Below are 24,355 nucleotides of genomic sequence, written 5' to 3' on the forward strand. Positions count from 1 at the left end.
CAGACTCGGGCCACCCGGGCGTAGTAGCTCCGTTTTCCCCGGAAAACGCCGTGTCTCGCGTCTTTGGCGACGGTGACCGACCGCCTCCGGCTCGGACAGCCGTCGTGGTTGTTTTTAAAGACACCCCCGTTTCGCGGACACCGAACCCTGAGGAACCGTAAGGTTTCTCAGTCAGTTCTTGAGAGTGACTTTTTTTTCCTGCCTAAAGCGGCTTACTGACTGTTCAGGTTGTAATTAAGCCTTTCTGTGCGTGAGAGCCCGGCCGCTGGATGTCAGCCCCCTGAAGGCTGGGGTCTGTGTCTTGTTCTTTGTGACCTCTTCTCCTGTAGTGGAGTAGGGCTTTGTGTAGGCTCAGCATCTAGTAAATGTTTGCCGAATTGAAATGTTAAGTGAAAGAACTATTCTAGAACCACTAACTGAGCATCTTAAAAAAAAAACCTGTTCTAGAACCCCCAACCGGAATGTTATTTTTTTTTTTTTTTCCTTTCCTGCGAAGTATCCGATGCTGCTTCGGGCTTGAACCCAGCCTGAGGACCACATCTGAGAGGACCCTGCCTGTGTGAGTGGTATCCGCTTGAATTCCTCAGGTTGTTGAGGAATGGAGAATCTCCAGTAGTGTTAAATGTTCAATATATGACCATCCACGTCGGAGATGGCTGCTTTGCAAAGGAGAGGGCTGCAGACAAGGATTCTCAGCTCTGAAGAAGAGGAGAAACTGAAGAGAGACCAAGCTTTAGTGTCTGATTTTAAACAGCAGAAACTGGAAAAAGAGGCTCAGAAGAACTGGGACCTTTTTTACAAAAGAAACAGCACTAATTTCTTCAAAGATAGACACTGGACTACCAGAGAGTTTGAGGAGCTCAGATCATGTAGAGAGGTAAACTAATACTTCACCTTGTTGGAGTGATTCTTCATTTAAAATCTGTAGAAGAGGGGTGTTTTATTGCATTCCCAGGGCGAGTGTGAGGTAGAAAATATATGAATCCTGTCGAAGGCTTCATGAATTTTTGTAGCTTAGATATACACTGTCTCAAATAGTTTGAGCAGTTGCTGAGTTGTAAAATACAGAGGAGAGAGGACTTTAGTGGGCATTTTCTGTTTCTTTAAAGCTAATCTGAAAGTTGTAAATATTGAGTTCTTAGTGAATGATTTCAGTGATGGGTTCATAATGATAATGGTGATGAATACTTCACCACACCCCTTTACATGAACTTAACAGTAGTGTTCTGTGATTTAAACCTTTAAGTAACATGTTGAAGTTTAGCATTAGTAGTATTCCCACTTGCTGATGAAATTGAGAGACAAAGCTTTTTAAGTGACTTGTTCAGTGACGGAACACAGGGTGAGGGGAAGCATTCAGATTTGAGCGCAGGCAGTCTAACCTGAGAGCCTGTTGTGTTGGCCCTTATGCTGCTGTTTTCTCCACACCAGGTTACCCAGTGTTGGACACAGACGAGGCATCAGTGGCTTCGGGTTATCAGCTCACTGGTGAATCGTCTACTCCGAGGGGGCAGAGGCCTTGTTTCCTGTTCTGGACCTTTTAGTTTGTTTCTTCATTAGGTGGGTGTTGTGTACTGTAACTTTGGGTTCTCTTTCCTCAGTTTGAAGATCAAAAATTGACTATTCTTGAAGCTGGCTGTGGGGTTGGGAACTGTTTATTCCCACTTTTAGAAGAAGATCCAGATATCTTTGCCTATGCCTGTGATTTTTCTCCGAGAGCTGTTGAATATGTCAAGGTTGGTGCACCATCCGTGTGTTGTTATGTTTCTGTTTTCCTAGACTTGTCGGACCTGACTTCTACACCCGTTTTCCCAATTCCAGTCTTCTTCCTGAAGGACCGCTATGATCACTGTAAATGTAGTTTTCCTGTGTATTTGCATGTATACATACAGAAACATAGCATTATTTAGAAAAGTAGAAAGAAATACCAGACAACATCCATAAACTTGTGTCCACATTTAATGATTGGCAGCATAGAAGGCAATGGCACCCCACTCCAGTACTCTTGCCTGGAAAATCCCATGGATGGAGGAGCCTGGTAGGCTTCAGTCCATGAGGTCGCTAAGAGTCGGACACGACTGAGCAACTTCACTTTGACTTTTCATTTTCATGCATTGGAGAAGGAAATGGCAACCCACTCCAGTGTTCTTGCCTAGAGAATCCCAGGGACCGGGGAGCCTGTTGGGCTGCCGTCTATGGGGTTGCACAGAGTCGGACACGACTGAAGCGACTGAGCAGCAGCAGCAGCAGCATTTTGCTACTTTTGCTTTATAAACTTTTATAGTGTCATTTATAGTTGTATTTAGTTAAGGACTGCAGCTTACACTTTATTATGTACCTTAAATCTTCTTAGCCTAAAACATTCCTGCCCTTCCCCTTGACTTTTTCCCCAATGACATTGAGTTTTGGGAGAGCAAGCAATTTTATGTAATGAGGTCCCACATTCCAAATTGGCTGATTGTTTCTTTCTATCATTGTTTAACTTGTTGCTTTATGCCTTGTATTTTCTGTAAACCACAAGTTAGATTTAAATCTAACTTAAAATATTTTGAGCAAAAATACTTTAGTAGGTGATGTAGCTTTTATATTGCATCCTGTCAGGAGGCAGTGATCTAATCTCACTGTAAGTGATGCTAGTTTTGGTCACTGGGTTTAAAGTGACTTCCTAATTCCCCTGTTGGACAGGTGTTTTCTTTTTGTCATTAACAGATATGTGAGGGATACTTTGGCAACATGCAGATATCTATTTTTCCATCAACCTTTCACAATTTTAGCACCTTAGACTTTTTAAATAGTGATATCACATTGTACTATAACCTACCTTCTTCGCTGTACATTATATCTTGCCTAGTATTTTCATCCCAGTACATGTAGGTCTACTTCATTTCATTTACCTCTTGCAGTATTTCACAGAATGGATGTGCCATATAGTAATAATTGCTTTGTTGATGATTGTTCAAATTGCTTCTAATTTTTGCTCTCACAAGTAGGATTGATGTAATCAGAATTATACGCATGCCCCAAAACACATGTGTACATGTCTCTGTGGTGACTAATAGAAGAAATAGAATTCCTTGGAGAGAGCATACACATTAAAATTTAAATAGATAGGGCCAGCTGTCCATCCAGAAAATTATACCAATTTATAATTTCACCAATAATATAAAGATTTTTTTCCCTCTACGCCATCAACATTTAACATCAGTCCTTTTTTTGGCTGCACTGTACAGCGTGTGGGATCTTAGTTCCTCAATCAGGGATCAAACCCACACCCCCATGCATCGAAAGCACAGAATCTTACCTCCTGGACCACCTGGGAAGTCCCACCATCAGTCTTTTCTGTATCTCCCAATCTTATAGGCCAGAAGTACTATCTCCATGTTTTAAATTGTTTATTCTTTATAACAAATAAAGTTGAAGACTTTGTGATATGTAAATAAGCATTAGTTTTTCTTCTGCTTGTTTTTATTCCTTTACTCTATATATGTTTATTCGAAGCCTAATGTAGGCCAATCACTGTTCTAAGCATTGGGATGAAGTAGTAAACAAAACAAACAAAACCCTCACCCACATTGGGCTTATACCGTAGTATGAATTGTCTGTTCATACCTTTGCCCATTTTTCTGTCAGTTTGTTTCTTATTTTGCGGATATATTCTGTTATATCTGTTGCAAATATTTCTTCGAGTTTATTAGGCATTGTTTTATGGTATTGTTTTATTACAGAATTTAAGTGATCACATCAAATGAATAATCATTTCCTTTTGAAGTACTAAGGTTTTATGTTTTTGGAGTTCTATAATCACATAGATATGCTTTTTATAGTTTTGGTTATGAGGATTTTTAATTAATCTGGAAAAGTTTGGAGTATTTCTTGAGCTCTTGTTTTCTCCGAGGATTCCGGTTATCTCTATGTTATACCATTTGTTATTGTTTCCCAGCTCTTGGATGCTGGCTTTTTTGTTTGTTTGTTTGTTTTTAACTTTTTTGCCCTTTGCATTTCCAGTTTGTGTACTTTCTGTTGTCTTATCATCAAGTTCACTGATTCCTTTTAGGCAGTAAGCATTCCTGTTGATGAGTCTGTCAGAAGCATTTTTCATTTCTGTTACTATGTTTTTGATTTTTAGCATTTCCCATTGATTTGTAGTTTCTATATCTCTGAAATTACCTATCTGATCTTGAATATTGTCCACCTTTTTCATTAAAGCCTGTAATACGTTAATCATAATTTTTTTGTTTTTTAATGTCCAAGCCTGTAGTTCCAGCGTCTGTGTCATATTTGAGTCTGGTTTTCATGATTGTCTCTTCAGACCATGTTTTTTCTTGCCTCATGGTGTGCCTTGTTCTTTTTTTGTTGAAAGCTAGGTATGTTATACAGGGCAGTGGACAGCTAATAAGGGTTTGTAATAATCTAGACTGGAGTTGTGCTCTGTGTTAAAGTCTGTTGTTGGTATAGTTACCTGTGAGGTTTGTTGTTGCTATGGGCCCATGAGACTTCAAACTCCTCTGGTGACTTTGTTGCTCCTGTTGGCTTTGGGTCTTCCCGTTGTGCTGCTCCCCATGAAGAGTCTGTCTCTTGCAGCTTTCCCACAAGTGTTTCTGCCTCTCCAGGAATAGAGCTTTTCTTTCTCATCCCTTCCCCTCCTCTGTCATCCTCCGGGGTCATGAGGCCATTCTCTCTGCAGATGAAGACAAAGTTTGGGCAGAGCAGTGCCCTCCCCAGGGGCAGTGATGTTGCACTAGTGCCCCAAGGACCCAAGGCCCAGATGACTTTTCCCCTGCGTGTTAAACCTTTGCTCGCTTAAAGGAGCTGAGAAGGTCCAGCCCCAGAAAGAGCCCCGTTCTTTCTGTGAGAGCCTAAGTGATGTCCCTGGTGGAAACACCTGCTAGGGTGTGGACATCCCGGTGGCTTCAGCCCTGGGAGCTTCATGCTGTTTGTCACATTTCTAGTTTTCTAGAGGCCTCAGGTAAGCAAATGCTTGGGTCCTGCATCTCCCTGAAGGCGCCTCTCCCTCTCCACATCTGGGGGTGGCTGGTGGTTCTTTGACGTCTGCTCTCTCATGGGTTCACAGGAAGTTGCTGTCTGTCCCGCTCATGGCCCTGTAAGGATAGACTCTCCGTCTCTCCACCTCTGCACTGGAGCTGGAATCCTTTTATTTCTGCTGCCCTTTAGCACAAGTGGATAGAGCTAACTGTTCAAACAGTGAATTGAGTGAGAAATTCATTTTCCATTCCTGATAATCATAATCTTTGTTCTCTATCTTTTTAAAAAATTTAATGTCGTTTTTGTCACCTGTCTTCTGTTTTATACACTAATGATCCCTCTAAATACATGGGTCTGTTTAGGGACACTCTTTTGTCTCACTGATCTGTTGGTCCCCATTCTCAAACCACACTGTTTAGTACTACATTTTGTAATGTGTTTTGATGTCCTGTAGTATGCCTCCTGCTCCTCCATTGTTTTTCATCTAAAAATTGTCTTGGCTGTTCCTAAAGGTTTTCACTTCCAGATGAAAAAATTCACTTTCTCAAATTTCTAGAAATCTGAAGATTCGGTTGAGATTGTAATAAACTCCAATCTATCTATAAGAGTTATAAGTAGAACTGACCTGTCCTATAACTTTATGTATAATCTGCTTATTAAGGTCCTTACTTACATTAAAGAAAAGTTTATTATTTTTCTCCATAATGCTGTTATATATGTGTTGAAACCTATTACCATAATGTACCAGGAACACACTTGTAGTTTAAAAAAAAAAGTTTTCTTAGCTTGCTGCATCAAGCACGCACCATACCCAGAAGAAGGGTGGGAGCATCTCAGTAAAGGGAGCCGGAAGGACCTCTCATAGGATTCAGGGTTATAGTGGGTGAGTCAGAGGAGTGTTAAGGGAGCAGAGGCAGGGTTTGATTTATCATCCCTCTGGAGTCACATGCTTCTAAAAACTCAGTTTGGAATATGTGACAGACTGCATACGCAGTTAAAAATAATTTGTTGTGTTTAAAAGAGATCATCAATAAGGACCTACTGTATAGCGCAGGGGACTCAGCGCAATACTCTAATAACATAAATGGGAAAAGAATTTGAAAGAGAAGATGCATGTATACGTATAACTGAGTCACTCTACACCTGAAACTCAGGCAGCATTATTAATCAACTATACTCCAATATAAAATGAAAAAATTTTAAAGAAAAAAAAGGAACAAAATTATTTGTTAAAATGAGATCTTGCCCCTTGTGGCAGTATTGAATATTACATGCTTTAATGTGAAAATGACCTGCTATTCAGTAGCAGTGGTTGTTGAGTTCTGTGCAGCAGTGTACATGTGGAAATAGCATCTCCACGGGTGGTGTGCTTTTCTGTGTGTATCAGCATGGATGTTGCATTGAAGGTATTTTGTGTTTTTCTCCTCTCTAGCAAAATCCTCTTTATGACACAGAAAGATGCAAGGTGTTCCAGTGTGATCTGACTAAAGATGACCTTCTGGAGCACGTGCCCCCAGAGTCTGTGGATGTTGTCACGTTGATATTTGTGCTCTCTGCAGTTCACCCTGATAAGATGCACCTTGTCTTACAAAACATTTACAAGGTTAGTGATTGCGAGCCTGCATTTGAGGGTTCGACATCCTGACTTTTCACTTAGCTTCCCTCTGAGGCTCACATGCTGTCTTAATTCACAGTCTCCCTGTTCTTACAAGGTGGGCTGTGTAGTCGATGTATGAAGAGAAGTTCTCCTGTGTGAAACATCCACCTTAAATTCTGTTTGGCTTAGTGGCCATAGCTTGCCTTGGAGCAGCTGCTGGGATCTGTGGAGCCCTGTGGTAAAGTGAGAGGGAGCAGGGGCCCCCACACAGGAGCACACAGTGTGCCTCGAGTTAAACCTTACTTCCCGATGTAGGCTGCTTCCTTTACCTCTCTGAGCTTCCGTTTCATTACCTGTGGAGTGTTGAGATAATGGTTCCTAGATCTTGGGATTTGGGGTAGATTACATGAAGTGTGTTCTTAGTGCCCAGTGCAGTGCCTAGTAGTGGTGAGTGCTCTTAAAAGTCAGCCATGGTGATTGTTGTCTCTCGCATCGTTGCTGTTAGAACTCAAGCTGCCGCAGCTACCAGCAGGCTGCTGCAGCACTCAGGGAGTGAAGTCGAACTTCTCAGTCATGGGACTCGAGACAGGCCACCTTATCATCCTTCCCTTTGATGGTTCAGGTGAAAGTAAAGGATTGAGAAAGCTGGGGAGTTAGACAGCTGGAAAATGGTGGGAGTGGTCAGAGGGTGACTTGCATGACATTGAAAGTATTGCCTTCACAGTATGGGCAAGACTTCAGAACATTACTGTGGGAGTGAGTGATTAAAAGGTGAAGGACAAAGTCTTTGAAAGGGAGGAGCTCAAATCATTGAATCCAGCATGTTTGGAAGGGTAATTCCTGTGTATGTTGAAATTCATTGGAGTTAAAAATGGAGTAGTGTATGGATAAGAGCATAAACCAGAAGATACATTCATCATGAAATTGAGGGAAATGACCCTGGAACTAATAGATGCCCTTGTGGCTCAGTGGTAAAGAATCCATCTGCCAATGCAGGAGACATGGGTTCGATCCCACATCTGGGTTGGGAACGTCTCCTGGAGCAGGAAATGGCAACCCACTCCAGTATTCTCACCTGGGAAATCCCATGGGCAGAGGACTCTGGCAGGCTACAGTCCATAGTGTTACAAAAAGTCGGACACGACTTAGTGACTGAACAACAACAATAATACGGGGTAGTGGATGATGGTATGATCTGATGACAGGAGGTTCAGAGCTGAAACTTGAGGGCAGAAGGGGGGATGCACAGAAAGGAGCAGTGGGGGGGCAAGGAGGACCCTGCCCCATCCCCACGCTTGGTGGCACTAGGGCCACGGGAGAAAACACGCCTGCTTGAGAGGTGGCAGGGAGAACTGTGTCCTCAGGGGGCAGTCAGGTTGTTAGCACTGGAATGTGAAGGGAGCATTCAGGATACCAGTGATTTCACTGATGAAGGTTCCAGGGACTAGGAAGGAGCGGGAGACAGGAGTAAGCAGTGTCTGGGACTTCGTGGGGATGACACTGCCCACTGTCAGTACTGTTCATCGTGCCAGAGGTCCCAGTCAGATGGAAAACAGCAGAAAAAGAATGAGAAAGAAGTAAAACGTTGTTTTCAGGTAGTATAATTGTCTAATGAGAAAATATTAAAGAATATTAATATTAAAGAATTACACAGATATAAGATGAATGTACTCAATGCCACAGAATTGTATACTTTATTTAAAGAAGTAATGTGCACTGTGTCATCCTGGTCCACTTCGTGTTATATTTTACCCTTTTAAGTTCGAGGTTTTTGGTAGACTTTTTATTTTTGGGGGAAAATTGACAAGTTGATTCTAAATTTACATGAAGGAATAAAAAGTCAAAACATTCCTGAAGAAGGAGATGGGGCGATTTATACCTTACCAGATATAAAGGCTTATTACAGCTACAGTTATTAAGACAGATGGTATTTGCAGAGGAACAGAAAAATTGACAAATGGAATATGATAGCTTAGAAGTAGATCCATGTATGTATGGAAATTTGATAGTTGATAGAGGTGACATTGGAAGATCCCTGGGGAAAGGACTGCTCAGGAAGTGATTCTGGGACCATTGGTGGTCCATGTAGGAAAAATCCAAAATTGTTTTCTGCTTCACATCCTTATACAAAAGTCATGTATGGATTTAAAGGTGGATTTAAAGACTTAACTGGAAAAGACAAAAGTGTAAGCCTTTCAGAAGAAACTATAGGAAAAAAACTTTGACTTCAGAGTGGGGAAAATTTTCTCAAAGACTAAAAAGCATTCTATGCATGAAGATGATATAATAAAATTAGGAGTTTGTTTTCTTCAGACAATTAAGATGATACAAAGAAATTAGAGAGACCAGGTGGGAAAAGTAACTTAAAATCTACTCAGCTGAGGGCCTTCCCTGGTAGTCCAGTGATTAAGACTCCTCACTTCCACTGCAGAGGGGCCTGGGTTTGATCCCTGGTCCTCTCTTTGGAGAACTAAGATCCCACATGCCACTCACTGTGGCAAAAAAAAAAAAACCACAAACCTATTCAACTGACAAAGATTAGTATTTCAGAATATATAAAGAATTCTTGCGTAACGGTAAGAATGACAATGGAAAAACAGTCTTTTTATAGAAGAGGAATATACAGATAGTAAGTTAACGTATGATAACCCAGGAAATGGAAAATAAAACCTTAATGAGACACTATTAGATTATAATAAAGTCCAACGGAGCTGAGTATTAATGAGGATATCCCTCTTCTTGATTTAAATGAAAAGATATAGCATATTGTGTGTATTTTAGTAATAATGAAATGTTATGTTAAAACTAAAACAAAACACTGACTTGAGCTGGCTCAGTCCATACCTGGCCTGTGTTGTAACCTTTCATATGCTAATAAGTTCCATTTCAGCCTCTTCCTGTTTTAGCCCCCAATAGAATTCCTTTTTCAGCTGACCTGGAATGAGTTCACAGCAGCAGTGTGAGGCCACCATACACGGTGACTGGTTCATTAATTGGATATCATGTGCTTCATCAGGAAGTTAGCGGAAGAAGCAGTCTCTCACCCTCTGACAGTCAGACACCCTTTGGGCAGCTCTCCAGTTTAAACAACCACAGAAACATGCTGTTCATGGTAGAGCTAATTACTGTAGGATGGTAACACTGGAGAAATTTTAAAATCACTTAATTTTAAACTGAATGGGAACCTTAAAGTTGGGTTCCCTCATTTTTGGAATGAAATGGTAAAGTAAAAATCAACTAAGTTTGTTATTGGAAGACAGGATTTTGGTCTTCCCTGTGCCACTAACTTGCCTTGAAAGCCCAGGCAAATCACTTGTGCTCTGAGCCTCACTCACCAAGAGAGGGTCTGACTGATCTCACCCGCCATCTTTCTGGAGCTGCCCGGAGGACGAGAAAACCCAGCAGAAGCACAGTCCTGCCTCAGAGGAGGTGTTAGTGCCGTAATTTCTGTCTTATGGACGAGAAAGCACATTCAGAGGATGAAACAACTTGTTTAGGGTCATTCAGCCAGTTAACGGAAGAGCTGGCCCATGGATCAGGAGTTCCCAGATTCCTGAGTGACAGTCCCATGCGGCCTTCCCTTCCTTCTGAAAATAAGTGAGTCTCATACAAATTAAAGTTTTCAGATTGTTTTCTTCTTAGTCACATTTCTGACCAAAGTAAGAATGTCTTTATCCAGTCAGTCAATCAGTTCAGTCGCTCAGTTGTGTCCGACTCTTAGTGACCCCATGAATCGCAACACGAGGCTCTTTATTGACAGTATTTTTAATGCATGCTAATGTTTGCCGGGGTCTAGCCCCAGCAGGATCCAGGGGTACCCTCAGAATGATGGCGTTGGCGATAAGGAAAGTAAAAGGGAGAGAAAGAGGCTTGATCTTCCTTGGTTTACACAGAAAGCCAATAAAGCTCCTGGCATGGAACTTGCTCTGTTCACAGAGGTCGCAGGCACCCTCTCGGTGGGGTGAGGACGCAGGACGCCCCCTCCCCGGTAAAGATGCAGGGTGCCTTCCCGATCGGGTCTTAGAAGCCTAGGCAAAAAAGTGAATTCAGAGAGCCCCTGTGCCCCAAGGAGTCATCCTGAAAGAAGAACAGAGAGAGAAAGAAAGAAAATGAAAGAAAGATTGACACAGGGAGACCAAGCTTTGGTGAGCGAGGCCCATAACTTTATTTTCAAAAGGAACTTTTATACCTTGACTTGTACTTAGAGGGAAATGAAAGATGCAGAGTCATGCAGCGTCGACCCAAACATTACATCTGTTTTGTCTTTATCGAAACCAGGATTTTTTCTGCATACCTTTTCCATAAACAATGTTGTATACATTATCTTCTGGCCTTGGAGGCCTGTGGACATTTTATGACCGTTTTTTGATAAAGCCTGCTCAACCAGAAAACTTATTTTCCCTTGAAGTGTTTTTTCTCTATGTTTCTAATCTATGTCAGCCTCAGAAAATGCTAAAGGTGAAGTGAGTTACAACAAAGAAAGAACCAATTAGCTCCAAGGTCTGATGTGGTTAATTCTAAGGCTGCTGCTTGTTTTCCTTACATTCCAACTATGTTAACCAGTGCACTCCCCCGTGCACAATGGATAAGGGGTATGGGCACTCGGCAGCAAGCATTGGCTCAACAATGAAATCCTACAGCAGCACCACTCTAATAGTTTTTAACTCTTTGAAAGGCTCTATATTTTTAGAATGTTTTAGGCAGGCTTCCCGTGTCTCTCATGGTTGGGAGGCTGTGAACAATCACATGCGTAGCTGCAAGAGTCTGGATAAACCTGTCAGGCAAGCTAGAAAGCCATCAGAGGGGTTTGAATTGAAACACTCCTATCATGCCCAGGATTAGAGCCCTAAGTTGACTTTTTCCAGAAAAAGGTGGTCGGGGATAGCCCCCTGTTAATGTCAGAAGAGTTGGTGAAAGGCACAAAATAGTAAGACAGATAGATTCCGGTTTTGGGGTAGATGCTCGAGCAGATCCAGAGAATCCCTCGAGTCCTGATCCACCTTTGCCTGTCAGGTCCTCTCCGCATGACCTTTGTCATGGGTGGGACTTCCTGTGGTGGCTCCCGGCAAGTGTTGATAAGAATTCGCTGTGAGAAAATCTGCAGCACACTTGGAAGTAGTATGGACAGTCTTTCATATTCTATTCAGGAAGAGGAAATATCAAATTACCTCAGATATCTACTGTAGTAGGTAGTGTATGTCATGTTTTAAAGATTATCTTGCTGATGCAAACAGTAAGAATATACTTAGTAAAATCAATGCCCCCTTTTGAAGACCACTCTCACTTGGTAATGTTACACAGTTTGAAAGAATACCCACTTAAAAAGCAAGTGTCAAAGCAAGTACCTTGTTCTTTTCATTCTGAAAAGCATATGGCTGTTTGCTTTGTAGGAGAGGAGCAGTTACACTGTGCTGTGCAGATTTTACCTTCCAGTTTTTGAAACGTCTGCTCTGTGACAGCTGTTTCTAAAGGCTGTGGTAAGGGGCTCCCACCGGTGCCTGGCACATGCCCCTTCTCTACACACCACACTGGCCTGTGGGCCCTCTGCCTGAAAGCAAGAAGTGCAGCAGCAGGGGAGAATGGGTAGTGTTACCCCTCCCTCCCAGCCTCTCTGGTGTTGTCAGGAGTGAGGACGGAATTGGACTGACACTCCCGCTTCCCGTCGCTGCCCAGGACTAACAGATATCCCCTATCCTCTCGTGATGCCTCTGACCCAAGTATGAGCTCGGACTCTGCTGTTAGCAGCTGCTGTATGATTGTGGGCACATAAGCTGCTGTATGATTTTTCTGCTACCAGTTTCTTGGTCTCGGGATAATCACACTTTTCCTCTAGAATTGTATGAAGACCTAGTGAGAAAATGTCTGGTCAGCTGTAGAGGGCTTAGCGTGGTGTTAGCATAGTGAGCAAGCCATACAGAACTGCATGCAGGAGCCCAGAACTGACACACAGGCTGAGGAAGGCCAGAACATCAGTAAAAAGCCAGAACGTATTGATTACATAGATATTTAAAGAAACAGTTTGACTTACAGGGTCATGGATTAGGAGATGGCTAATACAATGATGGGAGAATGTGCTAATACTTTAGTGAGGGTACTTTTTTCCCTCTGATGTCTTCAGCGTTTTATTTGTGACACTGGACCTCCGAGGGTGCTCTCCTCAGAGCTCAGGAGGTAACCCCCCCAGCGCCTGGGACTCAGCCAGGCCTTACAAACCTTTGCTTGGCAGGGCCTTTTCCTTCGTAGTGCAGGCATTTCAGTCTGTCCCTTTTTATCACTGTCACAAATGTAAGTTATTCTCATCTGTAAATCAGATTTTATTTTATAGTAAGTTCTGTCTGACTGGGTCCCCGAGTTATGTGCAGCCTATTTTGTTTTGTAGGTATTAAAACCAGGCAAAAGTGTCTTGTTTCGCGACTATGGGCTGTATGATCATGCCATGCTTAGGTTTAAAGCCGGGAGCAAACTTGCAGAAAACTTTTATGTTAGACAAGATGGAACCAGATCATATTTTTTCACGGATGGTAAGATTGCTGGAATCTGTCACGATGTCTGTTTCCTTGATTGCACTGTTCTTGTGGTACTGCGTGGGTGGGGTGACTGGACTCCATACACAGGCGCACGACCCTGAGCCAAAACCATTCACACACACCACTTACCGCGTCAGCTGTGAGCTCACAGGCTGTCTAGTGAGGGTGTCCAGTTAGTGAACCGGGTCAGTGGAAACGCTCTGCTGCGCCATGTGGATGAGGCCAGGAGCTGTGTTGGGAAGGCTGGGAGGGCAAACCAGAGTCTTCACTTCGTTCCCTCAGAAAGCAAGCGAATAGGACAGGATAGTGCCTTGAGATTACTTGAGTTTCACAAAGGTAAGAGACCTTTTTTTCTATAAAAGTGAGACTTCTTAAGTACACAAGCTTGCTAATAGAGGGGTCCTTAAAAGGTCATTTTTTATAAGAAAACAATCCAAATGTTGAATATGATTTTAGTATTTTGAACATTAGTTTTGAGCCTATTTTATACAGGCGCACCTTGTTTTATTGTGCTTTGCAAATACTCTGTTTTTCACAGATGGGAGGTTTGTGGCAGCCCTGTGTTGAGCAAGTCTATTGGCACCATTTTTCCAGTAGCATTTGCTCACTTCATGTCTTGGAGTATTTCAGACTTTTTCATTAGTATTATATTTGCTATGGTGATTTGTGATCAGTGACCTTTAATGTTACTGCTAAGACTCACTGAAGACTCAAATGATGGTTAACAATAAAGTATTTTTTAATTAAGGTATGTACATTGTGTTTTTAGACACAATGCTATTGCACAGTTAAAAGACCACAGCATAGTGTAAACATAACTTATATACACTGGAGAACCAGAAAATTTGTGAGGCTCACTTTATTGCTTTTTTCAGCTTTATTGCGGTGAACTGAACCCACAGTATCTCTGAGGTATGCCTGTAATATGAACCATAATATAATTACCTTCTTAAGCTCTAATTTTTACATTTGTTACTTCTTGAAATATTCTCTTAAACTCAAAAATAAAGCTAAAAATTAGTGATTACCATTAAGACTACAAAAGCATGAAAATATACAGTGAAAATTAAAAATTTGTTTTAATGTTTTGGATTCATGAAGTCTGATTAAATCAATTATAAATAATTGAGAAGATGTAGTAATATCTACAAAGTGCTTCAAAGTACATTCTTTGGAGTAATGCCTTTTATAAGAGTCACATAGCCATTCTTCTGTTTCACTTAACATGTAGTGATGTGTTACTCGGGTTAACTTTTCCTTAGGCTGTCACCATCAGATGTTTTTTTTCTCTGCACCCTGTTACCTGACTGCCCTTCGTCATGTCAGGATAGGTGAGGAGCTTGATGTAGACAGATTGAGTACACACACACACACACACACACTGTATGAGTGCATGCACACACACTGAGGGAGCGCACACACTGTGAGTGAGCGCACACAGTGAGCACATACACTGTATGAACAAACACACGCTGTGAGTGCACACACTGTATGAGTGAGTGCACACACTGTGTGAGCACAGAGTGAGCATACACACACTGAACACATACACTGTAAATGAGCCCATATACACTGTATGAACACTGAGTGAGCACACATACACTATGAACACACATACTGTATGGGTGCACACACTGAGCACACACTATGAACACACTGTGAGTGAGTGCACACTGAGTGAACACACATTGTGAGTGAGCACACACTGAACACACTATGAGTGAGCACACATACTGAATACACACTGAGTGAGCACACACAGACTATATGAACACACACACTATGAGCACACACTGAACCCACACTGAGTACACACAGTGAGCACACACACTATGAACACACAGCACACACACTGTGTAAGTGAACACACTGAACACACTGTATTAGTGAACACACATGCTGTATGAACACACTATATGAGTGAGCGTGCACACACTGTGAATGAGCACATACATGCTCTATGAACACACACACTGACCACACTGTATGAGTGAGTGCACACACTATGAATGCACATACACGCTGTATGAGCACACACACACTGTATGAGTGAGCACACACACTGTATGGACATACGTTGTATGAACGCACTGTACGAGTGAATACACACACAGTGAGCTCACACACACTGAGCGCGTGCACACTGAGCACACACACCCACTGCATGAACACACATGTTGTATATGTGCACGTACACTGTGAGTGCAGGGTCTGGGCCTGTGCTGCTGGTAGGGAGTCCCGATGGGTCGAGGAGCGTGTGACAGTGACAGGTTGGTGAATGTCTTGGTGATTGGGAGTTTCTGTTGACGGAGAAGTAGGAGTGTGTCAGCCCCCAGAGCAGAGCCTTCTTACCCCTCGCATTGAGGTGCTCTCAGCCCCCCGCTGCACTGACTCTTGCTCAGGGTACAGTGGCATCCAGACTGCGAGCACTGCTGATCTGCTTGTCTTCCAGAATTCCTGGCGCGGCTCTTTCTGGACACAGGTTACGAAGAAGAGGTGAATGAGTATGTGTTTCGTGAGACGGTGAATAAAAAAGAAGGACTGTGTGTGCCGAGGGTTTTCCTTCAGAGCAAGTTCCGAAAGTCTCAGAAGAACCCAATTTCTGTTACCCCCGACCTGGGCCATGAATCCTAACCTTTCACTAGGTTGACCTCTGTGCCTGTCCTTGACGAGCAAAATTTAAAGTCACTCTTTATTTTGTGTATTTTTGTATTTTAACTTTTTTAAAAGAATGTGTATACAAATAAAAATACAAATATAATAGCAGTGCCTGAAAAGGAAAGTTTTATGGTGTAATGTAGTAAGATTCCACGTAGAAATGCATAAGGGCCCTTGAGCACTTGAGGAGATCCATGTCATTCATCGTTCCTGCAAGTCTGAGTGTGCCACCAAGCAGTGTGTCAGACAATCCCGTGGAAAAGGAGGCCAGATAGACCAACGTAACACCTCCAAATGTATTTTTAGCTTGAAGAAGTGCTCTCTTTTTCCACTGTCTCATATTTTCCCATTTTCCTCTGCTTTGGTTCATTTGTGTGCCACCTCAAGACCAATGTCTACAAATTCCATTTCTGCTGCGTCTCAAGAACACCCCATGCCCCTCTGCCTCATTCTTGAGACCCTTCACACGTCACCTGTCCCCACACCCCTCTGGGACATGGGGCGGGGGCTGCTAGGAGGTCAGGACCGCCATGCCCAGTGCTGAGGTGGCCTGTGGGACCCTCCATAACCTGTTTCCTGTGTGACAACTTTTACTTTGTATAATCAGAGTTCTTTTGGCCTGCCAACAGGAGTTGATCCTGGAAACCTTTATGTTTCCATTTTTGCAGAAAGCTCTTGATGAGAACATGTCTCTAGTGTATTGTCTGGGCTGCCCACACAGCCAGCCAAGGCCCTAAAACCCCAGTCACCTCTGAGAGGGGGTGGCCCCCACGGGGAGGGGCTGGACACAGTCATAAGTATTCTGTGCAGTGAGCTCCTGGAGAGGAGAGGGACACACGGTGGGCTCAGAGAGCGTGCTCACCGGGGGTCGGCCATCTGCCGTCTCTCCCTGACTGGAGGGGTCTTGACGGGCAGGAAGCAAGAGGGACTGCTGACTGTACCTGGTGTGTGGCTCTGTCTGTTCTCTCCCCTTCTTTTGAAGGCTGGAAGGTGGCTAGCCCAGCTGAGAGCAAAACTGAGGAGGGCTTAGTACAGAGTTGTCCTTTGAAATCAACCTGTGAAGAAACCAAGGGGAGAGCGCTCACAGGCCTCGTTAAGCAAGGGGCAGCCCCAGCCCCAGAGCAGCTGGTTAGTGGAGTGCCTCCACCAGCCCCAGGCTCCCCCTCCCCAATCCAGGCTCTTCCCTCTTTGTCCCACACCCTGCTTCAGCCCTGGCATGCCGCTCAACGCCCCCTCCTCAGAGCCCCTTTAATCCTTTTCCTCCACTGCTTCCAACCAGCGTCACTTGGCTTTTAATGGCTGAGCTGGATAAAGGCAGCATATTTGAAGTAGGAACTGGAGAGCAGTGGTGGTCGGGTAAGGGTGGGCTTTTGTCATCGGAAGTCATTGTGGCCTTACTCTGTCAGAGCCTTGGATTCCTTCCTTGTAAGTCCTGGGTAACTGTCTTGAGACCTGCTGGAGGTTGCTGACCCAGCCCACCACGCGCCCTGGAGCCAGGAGTGGACCTGAAGCACACTGAGCAGGCTGACAAGGACCTGGCTCTAAGAACAGGCCCCTCTGCCGGTGGTCGGCCTGTGAGCAAGGTACACGGTTTCCTCCAAGCACAGCTTGGAGCTGTCTCCATCCTCAGGAGCACTGATGGCCCCAGACTCCTGCCCCGTAAGGGAAAGGCTGCACATTGTGCACTGGGGATATTTAAAGCTGGCCTGAGGACACATGCATCTCTGACACTGAGCCAGGTAACCTCAGTGACCCCACCTTACTATACATGGGTTGTAAGATGCAGTTAACTGAATGAGGAGCCGTTAACTGGGAATGAGTGTCATGGTTTGGGCCGGTAGACTGGGGTAAGAGAGGATAAAAGCTGGCCTCAGTTCTCTTGCCTCAGTTCCCATGTCCCTTCTCCCTGGGACCCCTCCATTAATGCACCCCAGACAGACAGAGAAGCAGGGTCTTCTGCAGGTTGGGTGCCCGGAGGACCCAGGAAAAAAGGCCACAGTTGGTTTAGTAGCGAAACTCTGTAACAGCATTTGCTAAATCATAGACTGCCAAGAGTCAACCAATATTGCCTTGTCTTCACAGGCAGGAAATAGCCCCAGAAAGGTAGTGAATACTAGTTTATAGTGCTATAGAAAATAGCACAAGTACTATCTCCCTCTAGAGTAAGGTGTATGCTATATATAGTATAGGATATTATACTACACTTGTGTGCTAAGTTGCTTCAGTGTGTGTGACTCCTTGCAATCCTATGGACCATGGCTCACCAGCCTCTCATGTCCATGGGATTCTCCAGGCAAGAATACTTGAGAGGGTTGCCATCTCCTCCAGGGGTCTTCCCAAACCAAGGATCACACCCACGTCTTTGATGTCTCCTGTGTTGCCCGGTGGGTTCTTTACCACTAGTCCTACCTGGACAGCCCATTATACTTCGTACATACACACACTGTATACCATATACAGTGTATATACAGTCAGCAAAACAAGACTGGGAGCTGACTGTGGCTCAGATCATGAACTCTTTATTGCCAAATTCAGACTTAAATTGAAGAAAGTAGGGAAAACCACCAGACCATTCAGGTATGACCTAAATCAAATCCTTTGTGATTATCCAGTGGAAGAGACAAATAGATTGAAGGGATTAGATCTGATAGAGTGCCTAAAGAACTATGGACAGAGGTGTGTGACACTGTAAATGAGACAGTGATCAAAACCATCCCCCAGATAAATGCAGGAAGGCAAAATAGTTATCTGAGAAGGTCTTACAAATAGATGAAAAGAGAAGCAAAAGGCAAAGGAGAAAAGGAAACATGTACCCATCTGAATGCAGAGTTCCAAAGAATAGCAAGGAGAGATAAGAAAGGCTTCCTAAGTGATCAATGCAAAGAAATAGAGGAAAACAATAGAATGGATGAGACTAGAGATCTCTTCAAAAAAAATTAGAGATATCAAGGGAACATTTCATGCAAAGATGGAAACAATAAAGGACAGAAATGGTATGGACCTAAAGGAAACAGAAGATATTAAGAAGAGGTAGAAGAACACAGGAAGCACTATACAAAAAAGATCTTCATGACCCAGATAACCATGATTCTGTGATCACTCACCTAGAGCCAGGCATCCTGGAGTGTGAAGTCAAGTGGGCCTTAGGAAGCATCACTATGAACAAAGCTAGTGGAGCTGACAGAATTCCAGCTATTTCAAATCCTAAAAGATGATGCTGTGAAAGTGCTGCACTCAATATGCCAGCAAATTTGGAAAACTCAGCAGTGGCCACAGGACTGGAAAAGGTCAGTTTTCATTCCTATCCCAAAGAAAGGCAATGGTAGAGAATGTTCACACTACCGCACAATTGCACTTATTTCACATGCTAGCATAGTAATGCTCAAAATTCTCCAAGCTAGGCTTCAACAGTACAGAACTCCCAGACAGGCTGGATTTAGAAAAGGCAGAGAAACCAGAGAACAAATTGCCAACATCAGTTGGATCATAGAGAAAGGAAGAGCATTCCAGAAAAGCATCGACTTCTGCTTCGTTGACTATGCTAAAGCCTTTGACTGTGTGGATCACAACAAACTGCAGAAAATTCTCAGACATGGGAATGCCAGACCCCCTGACCTGCCTCCTGAGAAACCTGTATGCAGGTCAAGAAACAACATTAGAACTGGACAGGGAACAACAGACTGGTTCCAAATTGGGAAAGGAGTCCGTCAAGGCTGTATATTGTCACCCTGCTTATTTAACTTCTATGCGGAGTACATTATGGAAAATGCCAGACTGGATGAAGCACAAGCTGGAATCAAGATTGCCGGGAGAAATATCAATAACCTCAGATATGCAGATGACACCACCCTTATGGCAGAAAGCGAAAAGGAACTAAAGAGCCTCTTGAAAGTGAAAGAGGAGAGTGAAAAACCTGGCTTAAAACTCAACATTCAAAAAACTATGATGATGGCATTTGGTCCCATCACTTCATGGCAAATAGATGGGGAAACAATGGAAATAGTGACAGACCTTATTTTCTTGGACTCCAAAATCACTGCAGATGGTGACTGCAGCCACGAAATTAAAAGTTGCTTGCTTCTTGAAAGAAAAGCTATGACCAACCTAGATACATATTAAAAAGCAGAGACACCACATTTCTGACAAAGGTCCGCCTAGTCAAAGCTATGGCTTTTCCAGTAGTCATGTATGGATGTGAGAGTTGGACCATAAAGGCTGAGAGCCGAATGAGTGATGCTTTCAAATTGTGATGCTGGAGAAGACAGTGAGAGTCCCTTGGACAACAGGGAGATCAAACCAGTCCACCCTAAAGGAGATCAGTCCTGAATATTCATTGGAAGGACTGATGCTGAAGCTTAAGCTCCAATACTTTGGCCACCTGATGCGAAGAGTCAACTCATTAGAAAAGGCCCTGATGCTGGGAAAGATTGAAGGCAGAAGGAGAAGGGGACGACAGATGACGGGACGGCTGGATGGCATCACTGACTCGGTGGACGTGAGTCAGCAAAACTGGACGTGGAACAACAGACTGGTTCCAAATAGGAAAAGGAGTACGTCAAGGCTGTATATTGTCACTCTGCTTATTTAACTTATATGCAGAGTACATCATGAGAAATGCTGGGCTGGATAAAGCACAAGCTGGAATCAAGATTGCTGGGAGAAATATCAATAACCTCAGATATGCAGGTGACACCACCCTTATGGCAGAAAGTGAAGAAGAACTAAAGAGCCTCTTGATGAAAGTGAAAGAAGAGAGTGAAAAAGTTGGCTTAAAGCTCAGTATTCAGAAAACTAAGATCATGGCATCCGGTCCCATCACTTCATGGGAAATAGATGTGGAAACAGTGGCTGACTTTATTTTGGGGGGGCTCCAAAATCACTGCAGATGGTGACTGCAGCCATGAAATTAAAAGACACTTACTCCTTGGAAGGAAAGTTATGACCAACCTAGATAGCATATTCAGAGAAGGCAATGGCACCCCACTCTAGTACTTTTGCCTAGAAAATCCCATGGACGGAGGAGTCTCGTAGGCTGCAGTCCATGGGGTCGCTAGAGTCAGACACAACTGAGCGACTTCACTTTCACTTTTCACTTTCATGCATTGGAGAAGGAAATGGCAACCCACTCCAGTGTTCTTGCCTGGAGAATCCCAGGGACGGGGAAGCCTGGTGGGCTGCCGTCTATGGGGTCACACAGAGTTGGACACGACTGAAGCGACTGCAGCAGCAGCAGCAGATAGCATATTAAAAAGCAGAGACATTACTTTGTCAACAAAGGTCCGTCTAGTCAAGGCTATGGTTTTTCCAGTGGTCATGTATGGATGTGAGAGTGGACTATAAAGAAAGCTGAGCGCCGAAGAATTGATGCTTTTGAACTGTGGTGTTGGAGAAGACTCTTGAGAGTCCCTTGGACTGCAAGGAGATCCAACCAGTCCATCCTAAGGGAAATCAGTGCTGAGTGTTCATTGGAAGGACTGATGCTGAAGCTGCAACTCCAATACTTTGGCCACCTGATGCAAAGAACTGACTCATTTGAAAAAACCCTGATGCTGGGCAAGATTGAGGGCAGGAGGAGAAGTGGATGACAGTGGATGAGATTGGCATTGCCATTGGCATCACCGACCAATGGACATGAGTTTGGGCAAACTCCAGGAGTTGGTGGTGAACAGGGAGGCCTGGTGTGCTGCGGTTCATGGGGTCACAAAGAGTCAGACAGGACTGAGTGACTGAACTGAACTGAACTGAGGAAACTTCAGGAGATGGTGAAGGACAGGGAAGCCTGGCGTGCTGCAGAGGTTGCAGGGTTGGACACAACTGAGCGACTGAACAACAACATACCATAGGCAATACTATATGGTACTATTAATTTCTTTTGAGTTTTTATGTCTACTGCATGCAACAATTCTAATTGTATTAACTCTATTTAGAATATGAACATCTGGGTTTAAGTCCAGGATGCCCCATTCAAGTAGCCTGCTTCTTCAAGCCTTGGCCTTCATGTTTCTAGGACTGAGATCCTGCTACTTGCAGCATGGGACTGCTACCAGGACTAAATGAGTGCTTTGTTTACTGTAGAGTTACAGGTAAGTTCTCGTTATTTCTGTTAGTTTTTATCGCCTAAGAAAATGACTTAATCCACACTCTTGAAGAAGGCTGTCAATATTCGGTCCTACAGGACCCTTTGAAAGGGCCTGGGATTTGAGTGAACCACCACCAGGTGGCGATAGAAGCCAGATAGTCCCACTGGCCTTCCTCGCCCCGATCCTAATTGCATTTGAAGTGTGTCCATTTTTGTTGTCTTTGAAGAGGAAGGGCAAATCTTACAAACACGTTTTCTAGGTCAACTTTAGCTCATAAGATCAATTTTTGCCTCACTGTGGGGATGAGAAAGCAAGGGTGCTTCTATCCAGCATTCATTCTCCGTTGCCTGCTTATGACAACGTTTTTAGGCAATGGACTCTGAAGTGGTCTGCAGGGCCTCTTCCTCATTCGCAGCTGGTTCTGTGGACTTGCTTTCGTGATTGGGTTTAAAGCAGGAGAGGGAACCGCGTTGTGGGCCCTCGTTTGCCTCCCGCGTCATTCAGTTAAACTTTGACAGCCTTCGGCTCCGTATTTCACAATCGTCCAATAAGGGAGGGGAAATCATGAAATAAATTATGTCCACCAAGAGAGAAAAACGCTCCAGGACCAAGTTTGCTGTTGAGGAACAAATATTTAACAGAAACTTAAATAGGCTCCACTACCGAAAGCAAAAATAAAATCAGCTGTGTTTTTTTTCTTTCCCTTCATTTTTGCTGTCTGCCCCCCTCCTACGTATGACATTTCATTGGATGGTGTTCAGTAGGTGCTAGCTGGACAGAGAGCCCCAGTGGGGTCCCTGTGGCTGAAGCACAGGGTTGGAAGGGAGGAGAGTGCGGTCATGTGCTGAGGGGCAGCCCCGGTCATGTCTTCACTAAGCCAGAGCAACAGAGAGGAACCCAAACCCCCACAACACCAGAGGAAAGAGGAACAGGAAGAAAGACTACCGGAAACCCGAGTGCAGCAACTGGCATCACTTAGAAAGAGCATTTCTACACGTTCACAGCAGAAGCATCGTCTGCTGCAGTCTGGGATGGCTGTAGAGATAAGAACGTGGCACACAGCTCCTCTGGGATATCTTACCAAGCACATCGAGAAAAATATCAAGACCATCAAAACTAGACAATTCCCAGAGGAATTATAACTGTTAAAAATACAGTCAACTCTATTGAATCACAGCAAGATTCTCTGTGACTCACCTCCCAAAGTAATGGAAATAAAAAGAAAAATAAACAAGTGGGACCTAATTAGCTTTTGTGCAGCCTAGGAAACTACGAACAAGGTGAAAAGACAACCCTCAGAGTGGGAGAAAATGAATAATGAATGAAACAACCGACGAAGGATTAATTTCTAAAATATGCAAACAGCTCATAAAACTGAATACCAGAAAAACAGTCCAACAGAAAGTGGGCAAAAAGACCTAAACAGACTTTTCTCCAAAGAAGACATACAAATGGCTAATAAACACATGAGAAGATGCTCAACATGGCTCATTTCAGTTCAGTACAGTTCAGTCACTCAGTTGTGTCCGACTCTTGGCAACCCCATGAATCGCAGCACGCCAGGCTTCCCTGTCCATCACCATCTCCTGGAGTTCACTCAGACTCACATCCATCGAGTCGGTGATGCCATCCAGCCATCTCATCCTCTGTTGTCCCCTTTTCCTCCTGCCCCTAATCCCTCCCAGCATCACAGTCTTTTCCAACGAGTCAACTCTTCGCATGAGGTGGCCAAAGTATTGGAGTTTCAGCTTTAGCATCATTCCTTCCAAAAAATACCCAGGGCTGATCTCCTTTATGATGGACTGGTTGGATCTCCTTGCAGTCCAAGGGACTCTCAAGAGTCTTCTCCAACACCACAGCTCAAAAGCATCAATTCTTTGGCACTCAGCTTACAGTCCAACTCTCACATCCATACATGACCACAGGAAAAACCATAGCCTTGACTAGACGGACCTTTGTTGGCAAAGTAATGTCTCCGCTTTTCGATATGCCATCTAAGTTGGTCATAACTTTTCTTCCCAGAAGTAAGCGTCCTTTAATTTCATGGCTGCAGTCACCATCTGCAGTGATTTTGGAGCCCAAAAAGATAAAGTCTGACACTGTTTCCACTGTTGCCCCATCTATTTCCCATGAAGTGATGGGACCAGATGCCATGTTCTTCATTTTCTGAATGTTGAGCTTTAAGCCAAATTTTTCACTCTCCACTTTCACTTTCATCAAGACGCTTTTTAGAGAAATGCAAATCAAAACTACAAAGAGATATCACCTCACACTGGTCAGAATGGCCAAAAAGAAGCACAAATAATAAATGCTGAAGAGGGTGTGGAGAAAAGGGAACCCTCTTGGACTGTTGGTTGGAATATAAGTTGATATAGCCACTATGGAAGATGGTATGGAGATTCCTGAAAAGACTGAGAGTAGAACTTCCCTTTCTCTTTTCACTTTCCTGCATTGGAGAAGGAAATGGCACCCCACTCCAGTGTTCTTGCCTGGAGAATCCCAGGGGCGGG

The 24,355-nt window shown here is 43.8% G+C and overlaps 1 protein-coding gene across 8 annotated transcripts in view; it reads left to right on the forward strand.

Moving 5' to 3' along the window:
• The window catches only part of METTL6 (methyltransferase 6, tRNA N3-cytidine), a 31,451-nt gene that overhangs the window by 1,416 nt on the left and 5,680 nt on the right, over positions 1 to 24,355 (forward strand). For 3 of the 8 annotated variants that reach the window (XM_070377163.1, XM_070377161.1, XM_070377162.1), the window contains exons 2-7: positions 497 to 877; positions 1,602 to 1,736; positions 6,416 to 6,586; positions 12,960 to 13,101; positions 14,370 to 14,438; positions 15,560 to 15,870. In XM_070377163.1, the coding sequence (XP_070233264.1) occupies positions 653 to 877; positions 1,602 to 1,736; positions 6,416 to 6,586; positions 12,960 to 13,101; positions 14,370 to 14,438; positions 15,560 to 15,741 (924 nt within the window). In that variant the 5' untranslated portion in view covers positions 497 to 652 and the 3' untranslated portion in view covers positions 15,742 to 15,870. The other 5 variants (XM_070377164.1, XM_070377165.1, XM_070377168.1 and 2 more) reach the window with 5 other exon arrangements.

The sequence above is a fragment of the Bos mutus genome, chromosome 1 (assembly GCF_027580195.1).
Source record: "Bos mutus isolate GX-2022 chromosome 1, NWIPB_WYAK_1.1, whole genome shotgun sequence".
NCBI lineage: Eukaryota > Metazoa > Chordata > Mammalia > Artiodactyla > Bovidae > Bos > Bos mutus.